The sequence below is a fragment of the Lepidochelys olivacea genome (genome assembly GCF_965140295.1).
Source record: "Lepidochelys olivacea isolate rLepOli2 genome assembly, chromosome: 14".
In the NCBI taxonomy this organism is placed as follows: Eukaryota; Metazoa; Chordata; order Testudines; family Cheloniidae; genus Lepidochelys; species Lepidochelys olivacea.
The window spans coordinates 14612224-14632720 of NC_140424.1; the positions used below are offsets into that span (position 1 = coordinate 14612224).

Sequence of the window (20497 nt, forward strand, 5' to 3'; positions counted from 1 at the left end):
CTGATCCCATCTCCCCCGCTTTAGATCAGCCTCTACAGGGGAAGACAGCCCTGGCTGGACACGAAGTCTCACTAACTACCACTTTAGCCTCTCTCTCCACAACACCTAAGAGCTCCTCTTCTCATGCCTTTTTAGTTTTTGAAAGGGTGTGTTTTATAAGAGGGATCTGGAGTCATGAGCCTCTGGGGTTCCTATGCTTTGTGTAGGCTGTGAAGCACACAAGTTGGGGATGCAGGGAATCTGAAGACTGGAAGATTGAGCTTTACAGCTGCACCAAATAAAGCAGGGCTGGGCAGCCGTGAAGGCGCCAAGTCTATGGAGCCTAAACAGTGCAGAGAACGGTGAAGAATGGACATCAGGATATGGCTGGCACTTTAAGCAGAGGGAACTAAGGTGAATAAACTGCCAGCAGTGAGAGACCATGTAACTTTCTTACCAGGAAGGTAGTTTGTTAACTTCATACAACTTTAGAGGTAGGTGATGTTTTTAAAAGTGATTGACTTTTCGGCTGGCTGGCAGTGCTGAAAAGATAAAATGGGCTTTTTTCCTCAAAACAATCTGAAAGTCATGAAAAATTTCAGTGAATCAAAAAAGTTTATTTCAGATCAAACAAAATATGTTTAACCCAGAACATTTTGTTCCCAAGCATTTTCAAAGGGCTACATTCACAAGACTGCCAAAAGACAGCCATCCTTAGTTCTTAGAGAATTTGCCTGAGATATGGAAGACCAGGGCTCAGTTCCCTTGTAGAAGAGTGCAGCGGCAAATCTGTCCAATAAGCAGCAAGACCCACTTTGGACAAATTTAAAAACAAAAAAGCCTCAATTTGTTTTGAATAAATAAATCCCAACAAGAAGCAATATCTTCCATGAGGGACTATGGGGTTAAAGCAAACTATTTCTACCACAGCATTGGTCCCGTAATATCAGATCCATTAATGGTAATTTCATGAGCTGATCCCCAGAGCCATCTGAGTGCATTGAGCCATTATCACGGAATTCTTCATAAAAAGAAAAAAAAGCCTTCACTTATATAAGCTTCCTCCCTACACCGATTAATATCAAATCACATCCGGCACCTCAGCTGCTAGCCACTGGCAACTAGCTGTAGCATCAGCTGTATCATTTGCCTCATTAGGAAAAGGGGAACGATGTGGGACACATTCTTAACTATTCTCACTTTGTCTTTGGCAACAGGTAAGTTAAATTGGAGTAGGACCAGGGGAAAACCGCTGAGTAATTTATATTCTCATACATGTATGAGGAAGATTAAGACGGGCACCCTAGTCCTGCCAGTGTGAAAGGGGACAAAGATCTGACAGTGGTTTTCTAGCAGCTACAGCCCAATGTCTTTTAATCCTCTGATGCATTCCCATTCCATAAGCTGGCTGTGTGGTGTTTGCTGAGATCCTGCTCAGTATTGCTCTCATAAAATGATTTGGACATAACCAGACTTTCATTTTATTTCCACAGGTGCTGCCCCAGAACAGCTCTGTAAGTACGATAATGTTATTCAGTATCTGAATATCTCCTCTGAAAAGGCACCCGCACTACATACAATACCCAAGGAAAATTGGGAAGAGCCGTTGAAAGTGGAGGTACAATTTATATTGATGTCCATCCTCTCAGTGGTAAGGAAACAAACTCTTTATTATTCTGTATAGTAGGAAATATTGTGGAGATTGAAAAGCTGAGGCAGCTGATGATCCTAAAGTGAGTGAATGACTTCTCTCATTCATACCAGCACAAATCGGGAGTAACTCCACTGCTACTGCTGCTGATGTGAAGGTCTTCTTCTCCAGCCTTTATGGCTGTGGTTTGAAAGTAGAATCCAGAGCAATGTTTGTTGGAGGTGCCAGGAGAAAATAGCTTGTCACATCTGCACAAATGAGAGGGTTATTTAAAATTGCTTTAGTCCTCATCCCATGTTGAACGGGGTCACATTAAAATGAGCTCTAAAAGATCAAAGTCCAGGGCAAGATTAATTTCCCTAGCAGCCTCCTATCCACTTTTTAATTGGCCTGTTAAGCTGCACTGTGTTGCCAAAGCACTACAAAGTTGTCCAAGAATACTCAGAAATTTGGCCCTTGATTTGCATTTCATCTGAACTTCTCTCTTTTTCTGTTTCCTCCAAAAAAACCTCTTACAAAGGAAACAGCTCTGCTTAGCCTGGGTAAAGGGAACCCACGATATTAGCTGGTGTTACAGCAAAGTGGAGTTGGGGGGAGAGTGAGGAGAGACTTGGTAATTCTTGTTTGGTTTTGCCCTCCTTATACATCATGGATCAATTCTGTAGGCTCAATTTCCCTGAGCCGTGTTGCAATTTTTGTCTCATTCTACTGCTCTGGATCCTGTCCCAGCACAGATTTGCATAGCCAGGTGTATTCTATCAGGCAACTCTTTTTTTCCAAACATTGAACTTGACCCTTCCAGTCTACTCCTCAGTTTGTAAGACCAAGAAAAGTACATGAATGGCCTGCCCTGATTTTCTCATATCTCTGACACCCATAACGCCATCATTATAAGAAAAACGCTGAACAGCCTCCAAGCTCGGTACCTGCCTAAGTTAATGAAATCATGATAATCACTTTTCCATTTTGTTTCTCTAGACTGAAAAGCTACAAACTGTCACTGTCTATTTCTTAGTTACCATGGTAAGAGATTTTTTTTCTGTAAAATCAAAGCTATTTCCTGTGTGCTGTGAGTCCAGAAATTGTTTCCATTTTGTGATTTTTCTTTCCTCTAGAAGTGGAAAAATGTCTTTGTGACTTGGAATCCTCAGGATTTCTGTAACATTTCCAACCTCGTTCTGCCAGTGGATACATTTTGGTCCCCATATATCATCATTTATGAACAGTAAGACTCCCCTTGGCCGATTTCAACTTGCTTCTGTAAGAAGGGTAATTATGAGGGACATGATGGGAGCCACTGAAATCAATGGGACTAACTCATCTGAGTGAGGATTACTCCATAAGCAAAGGTTTTGCAGGATGAATTGGGTGGTGGGGGATGGAATAGCTAAGAATCAATTAACTGATCTCATGACAATAAGAAAACATTCATTAAATAAAACAGGGTTTTTTAGTCCCTAAGTGAGGGGGCACTAGGAGAACATGTGCAGGGTATTGGAAAACTATCTGACAGGCAGGGAAGCCAATCAAAAGGAGACAGACTCCAAAAGTATATTTTAGAGGCTCCTGTCACTTTTTAATCTGGAGGTCCAGGAGATGCCCACTGTACTGTGATATTTGGTATTGTCCCTAAATGGTTAATTATTCATGATTATTTGTTAAGAAGCAGCTGTGTGCTCAGCACTGCACAAGACACAAATAAAGACATAGGGCCTGATTCTGCTCTTACTTACATGGTGGAAATCAGGAGTAATTCAGCTAAAGTCAATAGTTAGGGGGTGGAAGCTGTGTGAGATCAGAATTAGGCCAACAGTCCCTGGTCCAATGCGGCAAGTGGTTCATATGTCCTTGAATGTCTTTCCTGTCTCATCTAGCCCGCTAATGGGGTCCACTACAAGTCTTAGCGTAGATGGGGGTTATCAGCCCTTCTCTGCGCCTCAGACTTTCTCTGCTTGCTTTCTCTCTTCCCGTCTCTTCTGTCTCCTCCCACAGCCTTTTTGTCCTCCCCTGTTTGTTTTAAAACTCTCATCCCTTGTTACTCGCTGTCACTCACCCTCTCTCTTCTGTTTCCTGTTGTATGTAGTAAGATTCACTGACCGTTCAAAGTCAGACTAACAGCGAGTTTGCAAATAAAATATTGTCTTCGAACTGCAATAAGCGTTTTGTCATTTTACTTTTCATTGTTGTTCAATCATTGGTTCCTTCAGAGTGGATGAAGAGAAATCGCTCAGCAGGCCCTTTCTGTCCATCACTCACAACGGCATCATTAGCACAACCCAACAGCACCAGGTGACCATAACGTGCAACCTGGAGATGCACAAGTTTCCATTTGACACCCAGATGTGCAGCATAAGCCTCTTCTCATTTAATCATCCAGGTATTTCCATTCTTATTCACAACTAGACTGGATTGGCTGGTGCTGGCCCCTGTCCCCAACTAGTCAATGCACTAGATGGATCACAGGTCTGTTCGGCTATTGAATTTTTATGTTCACTACTCAATAGTGTCCATTGTGTTTTTTAAAAAAAATTACAATGTAAGAGGGAAAGTGGGCTATGGAACCATCTCCCGCTGTGGAGTCTCCTGTATGTATATCTCTGGAAGCATCCAGGATCTGCCTCTGTAAAGCCTTTATTCCCAGGAGTGGTCAACTTAGTCAAATGACTAGTCCCACTGACTGCAATAAGGATTACTTGAGTTTGCAAGGTCTTGTCCTTAAAACGTTCATGAGGATCTAGATTAAAAATAGAACTCCAAGAGATGAAGTTGAGAGGACTAATCACATGACTGAGAAAGGGCTGCAGGATGGGATCCAGACTTACCCAGAGATTTGAGTTCCAGACTAGATCTAGTTTTCAACTGCTGCATGCTTTCTTATTTTATCCCTATGGTAGTCACAGAAACGGAGAGGCAAGACTTACTTTGAAGTATGATCTTTTATTGTTTGCATAGCACAGGTTTCCATTTAGCTACAACTATTCTAATAATTCAGTTTCACTTGAAAAGCAATTGGTTTAGTTAAAGTAAGGTATCAAATGTTTCATGACATTCCTAGACTTTAAAGCCAGAAGGGACCATTAGATCATCTAGTCTGACCTTCTGTCACAGGCCATTAAATGTCACCCAGTTACCCCTGAATTGAGCCCAATAACTTGTGTTCGGCTAAAACAGCTCTTCCAGAAAGTCAGCCAGCCTCGATTTGAAGAGGAAACTCTTTGCAAGTAGTAACCCTGCCCAGTTCACATCTGGGAGTGAAACATTCCAGGGAAGGGGGCTAGCCATCTCAGTATCAAGACCTTGATATTTTTCCCAAGAAAATGCTCCATTTGCACCATTGCCACCGTAGTGAGTCTGTGCAGAAGAGGGCCAGAGAGTAGCTACTCCCAAGTATTTATGGAAGCACAGGAAAGAGACAGCCACTGCCAACTGCTCCTCTATGTGCTTGTCTACACTGGCAATTAACAGCGCTGCAGCTTTCTCGCTATGGGGAGTGACCCCTCCCCCCGCCTGAGCGCGGCAAGTTTCAGTGCTGTAAAGCACCAGTGTAAACAGTGCCCCACCTCACTGAGGTGACTTTTTTGGATCGCCGGGAGAGGTCTCCCAGCGCGACGCCGCAACAACACAAGGCCATTAAAGTGCTGCCACAGCAGCGCTTTAGCATAGACTTCAGTGTAGACTAGCCCTCAGTGCCTGATCTGAAGCTCACTGGCATCAGTGGAAAGACTCCCACTGACTTCAATAGGATCTGGATCCAGGCCATAAGATAGGAGACAGAATTTAACCAAGTATTCAAGACCAATAGAGTTATGAAATTCCTACTGTCAGCAGACATTTGTTCCCATTTAAGCAGTGACCTTTGGGCTGGATTCTGATCTCATACTGGTATAACTCCATTGATTTCAATTAAGTTATTGCCAGTTTATCCTGGAGTAAGACTCAAGCTCCAAGTACATGACTAGTTCTGTTTTGGGCAAGAGATGCAATTTTCCCACCGTGGGTGGGTGGGTGGGTGATCTTAACCTTCTCTTCCTTCCTTCTGAATACACACCTGGACTATGGCAACAGATTTGAACTCCCTGTATGAAGAAAGGAACCACCTTTAAACCACTCTGTCCTCACTTTCTTTGCTCAAACAGCAACAGACGTTATTCTCCGGTCCAATCAGACAACAGATGAGGTGAATAAAAAAAGCAAACTTTATCACTTGACCAATGGAGAATGGAAGTTCACAAACATAAACATTATACCATACAGACTAGAGGATGAGGAAAAAGTCTTTACTGGGATCATCTATGAGGTACTTCATCATCAGTTGTATTTCACACAATATATATTTCATTCATTGATTTATCATAAACACACCCTTCAGAACATCAGGGCTCAGCTACAAAAACTAAAAACATAACCCAAGGAAAATCTAGTCATCTTTAAAAGGACTAACTCCCACAATTACAAATACACATTCCCCACCAGGCAAAGCACTTTATAAAGTACAGGTATTTTAACAAAAGGTCCAGGGAGATGTATATTATTTGCTTACATCCAAGAGTTAGTATTGCTATCTTAGCAACTTTGTGGGAGTCTGAAATCTCAAAACAGAATGATCTGATAAAAATGAAAGTTACATACCTCTAAATGGAGGTCTCAGAATGTGTCACCTCTGCAGCGTCTGCCTGACCCCTACAATGTAGATCTGTAGAGCGAAATCAAGAAAGAGCACGATCTACTGCTCATACCAAGTGCTGTGTTCTACAAGGAGTTCATAGGGGAAAATAGGCAACTCCCATGTCTAAATGGGAGAATTACTGCAGTCTCACAAATCCAGCAGCACATGTGCCCAAGACAACTCATGCTAGTTCCATTGCCACATTCCTAGCATCTCTCGCCTGACAATGCAGGAGAGAAGGCCAAAAGAGGGTGGAACCAAAGCAGTCTACGGTGCAAGCCAGATCGTGCTTCAGCAAAATGACCTTTGACAGTACAGCTCTCATAGGAGCATATAGGGTCAGATACTCCAGCTGGCAAGTCGCTGGAGTCCTTCATAGCCGGTAACAAAAAACATTCTTCATGACATAGAACTACACAGTTATGGATCCAGATCCTCAGTAGGTACAAATTGTTATAGCTGCAATGACATCAATGGAGCTACCCTGATTATACCAGCTGAGGATGTGGTCTAAGGCAGTTTCATCTTCCTTTGAGATCTAGTATAGGCCACTCTGAGACAGCTCATTGCACTAGATGGACCTTTTTGTCCGCTCCAGTTTCAATGTGTGTGTTTAGAGGAGTAGAAGAAAAAAAACCAGACAAGTGAGGGCCTATGTATTCAGTGGGCATATGTGCATGAATATTCATACAGAGAATACCAGCAGGAAAATTGCAAGAGTGGGTAGAAGAACACAGGGCTCAACCCAAAATGAGGGCAAAGGGGGTTAGGTGAAGTGGCTGGAAGTAGGTGATAGAAAGAGATGGGCAGGTAAGGAAGAGTTTGCAGGACAGGTGGAAGAAGGGTCAGATTATGAAAGGAGGGGAAATTGGAGTTAGAGGACAGGGAGCAAGTATTTATGGCTGGCACTTGAAGCATGGACTACACCAGAGGATAGGAAGTCCACTGGGGCCAGTTCCCTCCTTTGAGTTGATAGCTTGACCTCCAAACAAGGGAGGAAGAGTCTGTCTCATCCCATTGAGATCAGCACTTTTCCAGCCCATTCAGTTATTTCATGTTTGTCTTGTTCCCTCCAGATCTCCATGAAAAGACGACCCATTTTATACGTTTTGAACCTTATCTTCCCAACATGTGCTCTCTACTTACTGGATATGACTATTTTGTTCAGCAGCAGCTCTTATGAGGACAACATCAGCTTCCAGCTGTCACTCATCATTGGAGAGTCTGTGTTAGCTCTGATTCTTAAGGACATTCTTCCCACTTCTTCTGATGACCCACCCATAATAGGTACTTGTCTTTATTGAGTAAAAGTCACTTTATATTCAACATGCACTGGATGTAAGGAAGAGAGCAGAATACTAACATGTCGCCTATTCAGAGATAGTAAGAAGAGGAACACGTAGCCACTGCAGTAGAGATGTAATACTATAAGTCCCTATTCAGAGCAGTTTCTGGAATTGGGGCACTATATTTCTTCTATTAAGCAGAAGCCCACAGTAGAAAGAACCATGGATCTAGAGGAAGGAAGGGCAGAGAGTTTATCAAGCACATTGTCTTGGTCTTGTTTTGCAGTGATGTTTTTCATAGGTGTCTTTGTCCTAATGATTATGGGTGTATTGGAGACCTGCCTATTAATGCAGCTGAAGAAGAAACCCCTCCACCCTTTCCTCAAGACTATGAAACTGCTGAGATGCCGCGAGCAAGCTAGAACAACATCCGGAAACCTCCTAAGCAAGCAGGGTTGGTGTTTGGTTACCTGCATTTGAATATCCGTATCCAGTGTCAGGGTTCTGTCAGTAGAGAGCCCCTTATCTCTGGAAACCAATCATGCTAGCAGGCTTAGAACCCAAGTCCATTGTGTTTCAGGCCACATCTGATCATACATTCACACACAGTTAAGATACCTACCTCTCAATATCATTATGGTGCAAATATTATACGAATCAAATATATATAGGCAACATATATCTACAAAAGAGCTGCACCTTTGTTATTTATGGAGGCTCAGCTGTAAACCCAACCCTACACAGAGTCCAACAACTCTGGCCAGCCCCACAAGCCCATTCAGTGAGAACAGTCCCTGAGATTTTCTGATGGAAAAGTGTATGAAATTTTAATAAAAACTATCAAGCAAATAAGGTGAAGTTTAGCATCATGCAGGCCTCAGCTCTTGTCCACAATTTCCCCTAATGTATATTTACTTTTGGCTGCTGTTCTGCCCATTGTAGGAGATTCGCTGACTGAGATGGCCATGGGACAAGAGGAGAGGAGGGATTCAAACCCACTTGGAAAGGGAAATATAGAACTACCCATGCTTACGGGAAGAATCAATGCAGAAGGGCAGAGAAGTGGGACCCAGGCAGAGCTACATGAGTATGAGTCAGCTCTGCTAGTTCTGGATAAGGTGCTTTTTTGCAGTCATTTGCTTTTGTCACTTCTGTTTATCATCATCATTATTGTACAATGGAGTGGTTAAATGTGGGCTAATTGCCTTTTCTAATACTTGCTTGCCTCAACCTCCTCCCTAAAAAGGTTTTCCTGCTTCTTATGCTTGAATTAAGCTGTATACTGCATGTCTGAATAACAGTGCAAGCTCTGCAGGGCAGGAGCCTTGTTCTTGCAAGTGCTTTGTAAAGCAATGTGTACACCTAGGGCATCCCATCAGCAAATAAGTTACCTGAATAAAATACATTCATGGAGCCAGTTCCAGCTGACAGGGAATTACTGGAGGAGGTGTAAGTCATCTTAGCTGTACCTCTCAAAAGTGCTGAACTACACGTGGAGATCTGGGGGGAACAAAGCAAACATGAAATAACACAATGGACTAGATTAGTGCGGGTCTTGATGGGATGAGACAGGCTCCTCCAGCTGTCATTGGAGTCCAGGCTACCACTATCAACTCAAAGGAGGGAACAGGACAGGGAGGGCTTCCTACCCCCAACTACAGCCCAGGATTCAAGTTTAAAAGAAAATAATGAGCTCCAGAGGAAAAGGTATATTTACCATAGCAAAAATCCCAACCAGTTAGTGCTGGTCACAAGACATGCTGTCTTACATAAACATACCATGTATCTGATTTTTGCAGACCACTGGAAGTGTTTGCCTTATTAGTACTGCACATTACTAAGGGGAGACCTGGATCACCCAGAAATAACAAACGCCAGAATGGTCACGGCTTTGGCTGAAGGTGAAACCTACCAAGTAGAATCTTACACTCCTCTCAGAAGGCGCGTGTTGTGAAGCTGCTGTCCTATTCATTTACCTACATTCCCGAATGCTACACACGACCTTTAGATCAAGAGCAGCATGTCTGCCTGTTCTTTGATGGGTTCATGTAACCAGTCCCTAATATTCATCTGGCCGTGCGATGGAAAAGCCCTCCCACATCCCTGCCTCTACAGCCAGGGTGGCCCTCTCCTACGCCGTGGTGTGGCAGCATGGGCTAATTGCACAGCTGCATAAGAGGTGCTGAGGCACAAGCCCATCTGGCACACTGAGGCTGTGGGGGAAAAAAGCTGGTGGAGGTTTGTAAGGTTTTGCCAGGTTTGTAACCAGGTCCAATGAGTGTCTCATGAACAGGTTAGAGAGAGATGCTTGCGCTTGTAATACAGAAAAGGGCGGAAAGTGAAACTGGGCTGGTCATTTGGTTCGCTGAACTGTTATCTCAGTCACCCGAACAACCTTGGGTTTAACCCGAACAGCAAGAACAGGGAGAGTATTCTACAAACACTAAGCTTGGCATCCTGCTTGGAAGACTCAATCCTGTCCTCCTTCAGGAACTATCCCCACCCTGTAAAGAGTGCAGAGCCCCCAAAACCAATTGCCTGCTTATTTCACAGCATTCATCACCCACTTAAAAAAATCCAAAAACTCCTAGTGGATTTAATCTTTTAGTTTTGAGATCAAGATGAGACACATTGCTGAAGCCCTGTACAATTACTTTATTTAAAAGATTCTTGAGACTTTGACAGTCACCAGAAACTGCTTTCAGACAGATTTGCAGGTCTTCAATAGGCCAGTATGGATACTTCTCCTTGTCCAGTTTGGTTTCAGGGAAGACCTCATTCAAGTCCTCAAAAGTCATCTGATCAAATGGAATCATGGTTCTGAACTTCTCAAGCTTGGAGTGGGAGGAGAGACAAGAAAATGTTAAAGTCAGATGTAAGCCAGCATTCAAATTAAACTAGATGTACAATTAGAAATTAAAACAAGGTTTCATACCAAACTGCCTTAAACATGAAATTCACAGGGTAGAACCCGTCAAACCTACCTGTTTCTCATGCTGGACAATACGGGATTTAGAAGCCTGCACATATTCAGCAGCACTCTTAGTCTGCAAGAGAACAAAGGGTTTGGTGAGCCCATTAATTCTAGATTGTTTAATGCAGTGAAGCTGTGACTCTCATCCTGTTTCACTTTAACCATTCTCATCTTACTTCTTCCTTAAAGAGGCACTGACCTTAAAATAGCATCTGTTTTAAATAAAACAGGTACAAGCTCTTGACGTCTTTAGCCAGAGAATTTGCCAGCCTCAATAACCTGAGTACAACCCCTGGAGTTTATGTTACACCCACCCTCCTCTTTTGCACAGAGGAGGAGCCCATAGAATAGAATTCACACTATGCAATGCTCCATCTTGACCCATGCAATCTCCAAGAACTCCAGCTCCACATTAAAAAGGAGTCAGGCCTATTTTATGCAACTTAGGTGCATCCTTTGGGCTGCTGACAAGATGCCAGTAAGATCCTCAGTGGATCGGTTTGGCAGCCTTTGTCTTACACTAATTTCAAGTTTATTACACCAGAAGAGCAAGCTGAACTGCAATCAAGTCCCAGACCCTAAATCCCCAAGTGTGGTCATGTATAGGTAGAGAGAACCTATTCTTGCTCAAAAGCTGCCTGTATGCACAAACCCAGACTTTGCAGCTCTTGTACTTCAGCACAATTAATTACCCACCAGCAGACTCCAAGTCAGAATTATTCTATTCCACTACAAAGATCAAAGAGAAACCATGTGGCAGGGAAGAGTTTTTAAATACTTACAGCTTCCTGTTCCTGGGCATTTATCTTGTCTGTTTGTGTGTCCACAGGCTCAGGAACCTCTAGAGCATTGTACTGTAAATTCAAAAAATAAATTCTAAACATGTTGCCTCTCAATTCTGTTGAAGCCCTGCATGCTCCCAGAGCGAATATTTCCCCAGTAGCCAGACTAGTGCTCTTTGGATATTGGGAATCAGGAGAGAATAGGAAAGCTCTGACCATATACTCTTTCCTCACCTAGCAGCCTGCTCGAGGAAAAGTTCACAGTTCTGGGTCTTTGACATCAGACATGAGCAGCCTCCACTTGGATTTCAAATCAGCAGCAACATCTAATTGAGGACGAGAATCTCACCTTCTTTTCAAACTCATCCACCATGCCAGCCTTAGCAACTGCAGCCTTGTAATAAACCCAGTCAATAGCGGGGGGCTTCTCTGGCAAGGAGGTCAACCTGTACAGGTGGAGCAGAACAGCTGATAGCGAGTTCCACACCGAGCAACTCTGCAGTCTCCATTGCCCCGCCCATCATCAGGCCCCAGGGTAGCAACTATGCTCATTTTAGTTGCCAGTATTTTCAGTCTCCTCATTAAGGGGGAAATGGCAATAAAGCAGCCACACAAAATTCTACACGCCTACATTTGGTTCTCTCTTTTTTTGGCTGGATGGGCAAGTGCAATACTCAGTTTTTTCATCATGAACACTGGTAGGCGCAGACAACGAGAGTTTGTGAATGTGGTGGTTAGTTTTCATTACAGTTTTGCAAGCCTGACAAAGGGTTTAAAAAAAAAAAAGAAAGATAATAACCATGGAAACCACTTCAAGCCAGGGGGTGTAGGAGCACCCCTAGTTCCAGCACCGGTGTACCAGACATCCAGAAGCTCTGAAAGCCAATCTGCCCTTTTAGCCACATGGCTGAGGGTTTGTTCACCATACAGCTGTTGGGAGCTGGGGGTCGGTATTCAACACATGCACCCTGGGAGGTTTGATTCTTCTGGGTGAGGTTGCACCATCCTAGCCCAGCGAATTCATGCCTTGGTTGTTACCACACTGACTCCCTGAAGGGGGGGAGGGGAATGCACTGGGGTGGAATTTGGCCCATGATGTACCAGTTTATGGTGCTCCTGGGACTCACCCTCCTTTCCATCTGCTCTCAGTTTAAGCTCAGCCATGCATGGGCTGTTTGGCTAGTTTCATTTTTCCAAGGCACACAGGCCATGGGGGAGAGTAGAAAAGGCTAGTCCCAGCTCCCATTCCTTTAGATCAGCCTCCATGGGGGAAAGACCCCTGGCTGGGCACCAAGGCTCATCCCCACACTGGCTGGCCATGCAGCATAGTGAGGGGCTGAGACGTGGAACCCTTCCCCCCCACCCCCCTGCTGGTCTGGGCTGAGCGAGGGAGTTCAGCATCTAAGATCTAGCTGGGTTAGAGACATGGTCATTCTGGGGGTGGAGTCCCCGCCCTTGGGGAGCTCTGCCAGGACCTAACAGGAGCAGGATTTGGCTCCATAGGCTACAGAAGCAAAGGATTGCGTGGTGGGCAATGCTACAGAGGCTGCCGTAGAGCCTGGCTCCACTGTGGTGGCCCTTACTCTCTCTATATACACCGGTTGTTGGATCGTATTAAAGTTCTGTATTAAAATCACAAATGAGTTTGATTCCCCATAGTTTAAATTCCAGGGAATTACTAATTAAGAGGTCTCTTGGTTTTTGATACTGTTTCTCTCCCTCTATGTGTGAAACTTGCAGAGTCTGTTCTCAAAGCAATTCACAGAGAGAGAGAGACCCAAAGCAATACTCTAACAACAGAAACAGCACCCAGAGACTCCCCCCCCCTTTTGTTGTATTAACAATTGTGATTAAAATAGAGATAGAGGATGTATGTGGATGGATGCTTGGTGTGGATAATAACTGAATGATCAGGGAGGTGCCGCCTAAGAATCCAGTGTCCATCGGCTGAAGAAGGCGTCAAGTGGAAATAACCAGAGGACCCCAGGGGGCAGATTGGAATCCACCCAGCAGCCTCAAGAATGGGAGAACCAAAGAACAAGATAACATCTAGCAGCATGGAGCCGTCAGGAATGTGCTATCTGCTGATTGATTCAGCAACAGCATGAAGCAGCAATTCCCATAGACTGGCATAGGAAGAAATTCCTATGAAAATAGACTCTAAAAAGTGAGAACTTTGGGGTCTGATTCTGCAAACCAACTTCCAGGAGCATCAGATGAGCATCTGACAAGGCCCTGCTCCCTCCTCATGTCCAGGCCACCTGGCCAGTGGTTTGGCATGAGCAACTCTGAGGCTGGTAACTATGATAACAACCTTGCAGAACCTGTGTGTGTGTGTTTGTATAAATGAATGTGTGAATGAATATGAGATTGAATGGAATGTTATAGCTATAACTAACTGCTTACTATGATTCTTTCTGTATTCACAATAAATGTGGTATTTTGCCTTTTTCTCTTTAATAAGATCCTGCTGGTTTTTAATTTATTGGTATAACACAGTGTGGGGTATGAGCCTATTTACATACATATAGACACACATCCCCAGTTGAACCTCAGACATACACCTCAGACATACAGGCATAAGAGCCAGCTGTGTTTGCCGGCCAATAAACAAGTGAAGGAACAGCCGTGTCCAGCATGGAAGGATCGTCCACATCAAACAACAAACCAGAGAATGCAGAGACAGTCAGGGGGACCATGGCAGGCACATGAGAGCTTTGCAAAGTCTCACTAACAACCAGTCTATCCTCTCCCTCCACAGCCCCTAAGGAAGAGCTCCCCTCCACAGGCCTTTTTAGTATTGGATGGGTGTGTTTTATAAGAGGGATCTGGGGTCATGAGCCTCTGGGGTTTCTAAGCTTTGCTTAGCCTGCAAAGCACAAGCATTGGGGATGCAGAGAATCGTACGTCAGGAAGGGTGTGTTAGAGCAGCACCGAGTGAAGCAGGGCCGGGCAGTTGTGAAGGCACAAAGCCTCTGGAATCTAAACAGTGCAGGGAGCGGACGGGTGGTGAAGAATGGACGTCAGGACGCATCTGGCACTTTAAGCAGAGGCAGCTAAGGTGGATAAACTGCCAGCACTGAGAGACCATGTAACTTTCTTACCAGGAGGGTAGTCTGTTAACTTCATACTACTTTAGAGCTAGGTGATGTTGTTACAGCAAGAGATTGGGGGATGGGGGTGGAAAACACGTTATCTTTTCAGCACTTTATCTTTTCACAACAAAATCCAAAAGTCATGAAAAATGTCAGTGAATCAAAAAATTTTATTTCAGTTCAAACAAAACATGTTTAACCCAGAACATTTTGTTCCCAAGTGTTTTCAAAGAGCTACAGTCACAAGACTGCCAAAAGACAGCCATCCTTAGTTCTTGGGGCACTTACCGGAGATATGGAAGACCAGGGGTCAATTCCCCTGTGGCAGCGTGCAGCAGCAAGACCAACTTTGGACAAATTTAAAAACAAAAAAGCCTGGATTTATTTTAAATAAATAAATCCCACCAGCAAGGAATACCTTCTATGACACACCTCCAACAAGCCTAGAGTGCACCACCAGATCTTCCCTCCTGCAATTCTCTCACTCTCAACTGGAAGCTGATTTATAAAGGGCTTCCCTACCCAGGACGCTTTGTAGGGAAAGAAAGTCCCTCAAGTGTCTCTTTGTGCGATTGACAGCCCAGGCGGCCAGCCAGCTCTCTTTCCCCTGCTCCTGGTTTGAAAAGAGCTTCACAACATTACATCCTCTGTACTTTCACACCCCATACATTTTGGGGTGCTCCACTTTTCATAGGTTGCCCCCTTTGTCTCATTAGCATCTCCTTAGTATCTAGGTAAACGTGTTTACCTAGATACTTTCAGTAAGAGAAGAACTTTCCATAATGCTACAGTCAGGTGTCTTGTGGTCTAGACAGGTACAGGCAGCATATTTCCCTGACCGTCACCTATTGGCACATTCTTTACATAATCTTGTAACTTGACTGGCAAAGGGTTAGTCCTAGGTCACCTTTATATCATGCCTCCTTAAGTCTGAGGCCTAGCATGGTTAAGCTAAACTCTTACAAACCTTAGCCTGTAGGCCTTGCATATTACAGCCTTGCTTTACTTATATACGCAATACACACTCATCCAGGCCTACCAACAGAAATTCCGGGCCCCAGGGCCAGAGCCGTACCTAGGTGGGGCGGGGCCCAAGTCACTTCCGGGACCACCACGCAGGTCCGTGGGGCCCCCCAAAACATGGGGCCCAGAGTGGTCTCACATACCTATGTGCCCTGCGGCCCACCTAGGTGACTTAAAAGGGCCTGGGGCTACCACAGCAGCAGCCAGGGACCTCTGAGCCCTTTTAAATCACCTGGGCCCCTGGCCAATAGCCCCCTTTGCCCCCCCCCATATCGATGGGCCTGCACTTATCACACTTAACTGCTTATCAGTCTCACACTCCTATGATGCTATCTTACTTGTATCTCTACCTATACCTACAACCTATATCTGTTTATCACACATTGATTACGTAGGGACTAACAGAAGAGTTTGCCATGACAATAGATAACACAGTTAAATGATACAATGAACTAATTGGCTACATAATGCATCGGCCAAATCACCCCTAATGTAACTCCATGGACTTAAACGCTTTTGGAGATGAAACTATATCCTGCTGTTGCTTCTCCAGCTCTTGCCAAAGTCTCCCAGGGGTCAACCACAGTAGACATGTAGAAGTTAGATGGATTTTTTAAATAAAGAAAGTGACATAAAGGGAAGTGACAAACCCGCACTGGGAATTAGGGCTAGGAAGTTTTAGGGAATGATGTCTAGGTGCTGAAATTGTCTGTTCACCCCACAAAATGTAAAAGAGATAAGGGTGGAGTGAATGTGTAAAAGGACTGATGGTTTAGAAAATGGAGAATTTCTACCACAGGGTCACTCATTCCCCCCCACCCCGACCCGAGCAGCCTACATATGGGGACAGGAATGCAGAGAGATAAAAGAGAATCTCAACTGGGCTGTGTAGCCCCAAACGATGCTCTGTCAGACCAGTGAAAACTTAGAGGGACTCCATTTCCAGAGAAAACCCATGCAGGTCAGTGGAGGGGGATCAGATTTAAACCTGACACATAAAAATGCACAACATTTGGCCCTTAAAGGACTAAAGCTTTTAGCATTACACTTTGTGAGGCTGAATCCTTCCTTTTTTCTCTCTGCATAAGGGTTTTTTGCTTTTTGCCTGGGGGCTATGGGATTAGTGGTGAAAGTCGAAAGGAAGCCACTAGCATGAAGACTGAAGTGCTCAACACCAAGACAAAAACCAGACTTGGGTTTTGGAACTTACGGACATTGTATGAAACAGGGAAGCTAGCTCAGGTCACAGCAAGATGAGACTCTACAGCTGACACATCTACAGCTGTCAGCAAGAGCAGATAGACGGGATCAGGAAGATTAACAACAGCCTCCGGAGAAACTTTGCTGTATTCTGGATGGGATGATAGACAACGCCATGAGGGTGTTGCCATCCTTTTGAAGAAGAGAGTGAAGCAGTCCCTGCTTGAGTGGAAGTCCATCAGTAGCAGACTTATGAGAGCCAAACTGAAAGGGAAACACAATAATATTGCCCTGATTCAGTGCTATGCTCTGACAAATGACAGTGTTGAAGAAGCAAAGACAAATTCTACCTTACATTACAGGCAGAGTTAGAGAGAGTACCATGCCACAACCTAACTAGCATCATGGCGGACCTGAGTGCCAAGGTCGATAAGGACAACACAAACAACAACAGAGCAATGGGAAGACATGGGTGTGGCACCATGAATGAAAACAGAGAGAGGCAATATGAACAACCTAGTCATCAGCAGAACCCTAATTCAACATCGTGAAATTCACAAGCTGACATGGTGTTCCCCAAATGGCAGACATAAGAGACCATATGATGATCAATGACAAATGGCGACGCTCACTGACAGATGTGAAAGTGAAAAGGGGAGCAGATGTTGGCAGTGACCACCACCTTGTGACAGATTCCATCAAGCTAAAACTGAGATGTGTGGGTCCACCAGAAGAAGGACATAGCTGTTATGATGTTGTCAAGCTCAAGCCCCCCAAAATACAGAAAGCCTTCATTCTGTAGTTAAAGAACAGGTCTCAGGTGTTTGCAGACCTTGATGAAGAGGAGGGGAATGCAGATGAGGAGGGTGACGGGTTAGACTCCCCCTTTTTGGGGTGCCATCTGATGTGCTGGGGTCTCACTGAGCCTGCCCTTTCCATCAGCCTGGGTTTCCTCACCCTGTTCTTGCTGTGCTAGGCTCTCAAGCCTTCTCCAGCACACACACAGGTAAGGCCACACCCAGCTGCCGACACAGACTGAAATCAGCTGTGTGTGGGAGGGCTTAGCTAGGGGAATGGCCAGCACTCACGTGCACACCTCCTTTGGGGTATAAAACCCAAAATAATATTGTCTTGCTCTGTATAGAAAGATCTGCACAGTGCAAGCTCATAAAAGTTTGCCCTCTCCCTCAATGTGGAAAGAGATATGCACAGCTTTTTGTCTCCCCATGATATGAATTGCACAAAATGGGTTTTGAACTAAACAAGAAATAAGTTTATTAACTACAAAAGGTAAATTTTAAGTGATTATAAGGGATAGCAAACAGAACAAAGCAGATTACTGAGCAAATAAAACAAAACACAGAAACTAAGCTTAATACACTCAAGAAACAGGTTACAAAATGTAATATCTCACCCTAAATGTTGTTTTAGGCAGGTTGCAGAGTTTCTGTAGCTTAGAGTTCCAGTTATTTGTCTTTACAGACTGGACCCCTATCTCAGCCTGGACTTAATCCTGCCTTTCCCTTCAGGTGTTTTTAGCAATCTTCCTTCTTGGATGGGGAGGCAATGGAGAAGAGTCCTGATTGACTTACTCCCCAGCCTTAAACATAAGGTGGGAATCTTTCGTTTCCCAGTCTGATCCCCCATCCCATCTTAATGGAAAAACACTGAAAGCCCAAGATGGGTGTCTAGTACCTGGTGGCACAATCACCTGACCCTGTACAGTCAAAGCAGCAACCCCGGGGAACTGCCAAGTCTTATTGTTCTTCTTAATGGCCCATTGAGGCTGCTGTCTGGTGGGCGTTCCCCCAAATACACACACAGTTGTAATTGTTACATAGTCAATATTCAGATACAGACATGATACATGTATACAAATTGGATAGGTTTCAGAGTAACAGCTGTGTTAGTCTGTATTCGCAAAAAGAAAAGGAGTACTTGTGGCACCTTAGAGACTAACCAATTTATTTGAGCATAAGCTTTCGTGACCTACAGCTCACTTCATCGGATACATACTGTGGAAAGTGTAGAAGATCTTTTTATATACACATAAAGCATGAAAAAATACCTCCTCCCACCCCACTCTCCTGCTGCTAATAGCTTATCTAAAGTGATTACTCTCCTTACAATGTGTATGATAATCAAGCTGGGCCATTTCCAGCACAAATCCAGGTTTTCTCACACACACACACACCCCCTACACACACACAAACCCACTCTCCTGCTGGTAATAGCTTATCTAAAGTCTGGGGGGGGAGTAGGAAAAAAACAAGGGGAAATAGGTTACCTATTTCCCCTTGTTTTTTTCCTACCCCCCCACAGACATTCTTGTTAAACCCTGGATTTGTGCTGGAAATGGCCCACCTTGATTATCATACACATTGTAAGGAGAGTGGTCACTTTAGATAAGCTATTACCAGCAGGAGAGTGGGTTTGTGTGGGGGGGGGGGGTGAGAAAACCTGGATTTGTGCTGAAAATGGCCCAACTTGATTATCATACACATTGTAAGGAGAGTAATCACTTTAGATAAGCTATTAGCAGCAAGAGAGTGGGGTGGGAGGAGGTATTTTTTCATGCTTTGTGTGTATATAAAAAGATCTTCTACACTTTCCACAGTAGGCATCCGATGAAGTGAGCTGTAGCTCATGAAAGCTTATGCTCAAATAAATTGGTTAGTCTCTAAGGTGCCACAAGTACTCCTTTTCTTTTTACAAATTGGATAATCACATTCAGCAAATCATAACCTTTCCAAAGATACCTTACATGACCCATCGTGCATAAAACATATCTCAGTTATGCCATGTTCATATCACAACAATATTTCCATGAAGAAATGGGATGTAAAATCACAAGGAGGTCAGCAAGAACTGGGACAAAGTAACAACAATCTATAAACAGAGTAGTGAAGCCTGTCTAGGCAACAGGCAGAAGAGAAGAAAGGAGTGGATTACACCCAGCACTTGGAATGCCATAGAAACCAGATGAGCTCTGAAGAAAAAAGTTTTAGACACAAAATCCCAGAAGCTAAAGGATAAATACCACAAGCAGTATCGCCAGGCACACTGGGAGGTCAAAGGCCTTGTGGGAGCAGAGAAATGACATTATATTGATCAGCTGGCAACACAAGCAGAGGATGCAGCTTCTCATGGTGAACAAGGAACTGTCTCCAAAATGATGCAGCTTATCAGTGGTAAATGATAGAGACCAACAAACACTCTCATCAGGGACAAACAAGGCCACCTACTGACAACAGAAAAAGAACAAGAAATGCGCTGGACAGAACATTTCAGAGAATTGCTGAACAGGGAGCCACCTAAAGAGGAAACAAACATCCGGGGGGCAGAAGAAGTTCTTGATATCAACACAACACCACAACTAAGGAAGAGATCATTCAAGCCATCAAATCCTTAAAAAATGGGAAAGCTCCTGGCAAGGATAACTTGAATGCAGAAGTGTTCAAGGTAAATCCTGAGGGCTTGGCTACACTTATATTTTATAGCGCTATAACTTGCTGGCTCAGGGGTGTGAAAAATCACCCCCCTGAGCGCAGCAAGTCAGAGTACTTTAAAGCGCTAGTGTAAACAGGCTCCGAGAGCTCGGAGCTAATCCCCTCATGGAGGTGGAGTACCAGGGGCACTGGGAGAGCTCTCTCCTAGCGCTCGCGTGCGATCACACTTGCACTTCAAAGCGCTGCTGGGAAGCATTCCCGTGACAGCGCTTTGAAGTTTCCAGTATAGCCATGCCCTGAGTTAGCAGCATCTATCCTGGCCCCTCTATTTACATCAGAAAGGGGGAAAAGTGCCAGATGTGTGGACCAGTGGGGTTATAGTGAAGATACCA

At 44.3% G+C, this 20497-nt stretch overlaps 2 protein-coding genes across 2 annotated transcripts; one reads left to right on the top strand and one right to left on the bottom strand.

Annotated features, from left to right (window-relative positions):
- Positions 1-1147: 1147 nt before the first annotated feature.
- Positions 1148-9128, top strand: LOC311530411 (5-hydroxytryptamine receptor 3A-like). The gene is made up of 9 exons (XM_084646984.1): positions 1148-1196; positions 1473-1630; positions 2609-2653; positions 2746-2855; positions 3838-4007; positions 5767-5927; positions 7373-7583; positions 7869-8036; positions 8525-9128. The coding sequence occupies exons 1-9, from the start codon at positions 1151-1153 to the stop codon at positions 8770-8772; spliced, it is 1317 nt and encodes a 438-aa protein (XP_084503110.1). The 5' UTR covers positions 1148-1150; the 3' UTR covers positions 8773-9128.
- On the bottom strand, positions 9069-11894 carry LOC311530237 (ATP synthase subunit d, mitochondrial-like; the record flags this gene model as incomplete). The annotated part of the gene is made up of 5 exons (XM_084646702.1): positions 11688-11894; positions 11339-11410; positions 10567-10629; positions 10272-10416; positions 9069-9082 (listed from the first exon to the last, which is right to left on the bottom strand). The coding sequence occupies exons 1-5, from the start codon at positions 11709-11711 to the stop codon at positions 9069-9071; spliced, it is 318 nt and encodes a 105-aa protein (XP_084502828.1). The 5' UTR covers positions 11712-11894.
- Between the last annotated feature and the right edge of the window lie 8603 nt (positions 11895-20497).

What these genes read in the sequence shown, in the direction of transcription:
- LOC311530411 (XM_084646984.1), top strand. Translation starts at nt 1,151, where the DNA reads ATGTGGGACACATTCTTAACTATTCTCACTTTGTCTTTGGCAACAG. An exon ending in TCTATTTCTTAGTTACCATG is followed by an intron (nt 2,654 to 2,745) that starts GTAAGAGATTTT and finishes TCTTTCCTCTAG; the next exon opens with AAGTGGAAAAATGTCTTTGT. An exon ending in TTACTGGGATCATCTATGAG is followed by an intron (nt 5,928 to 7,372) that starts GTACTTCATCAT and finishes TGTTCCCTCCAG; the next exon opens with ATCTCCATGAAAAGACGACC.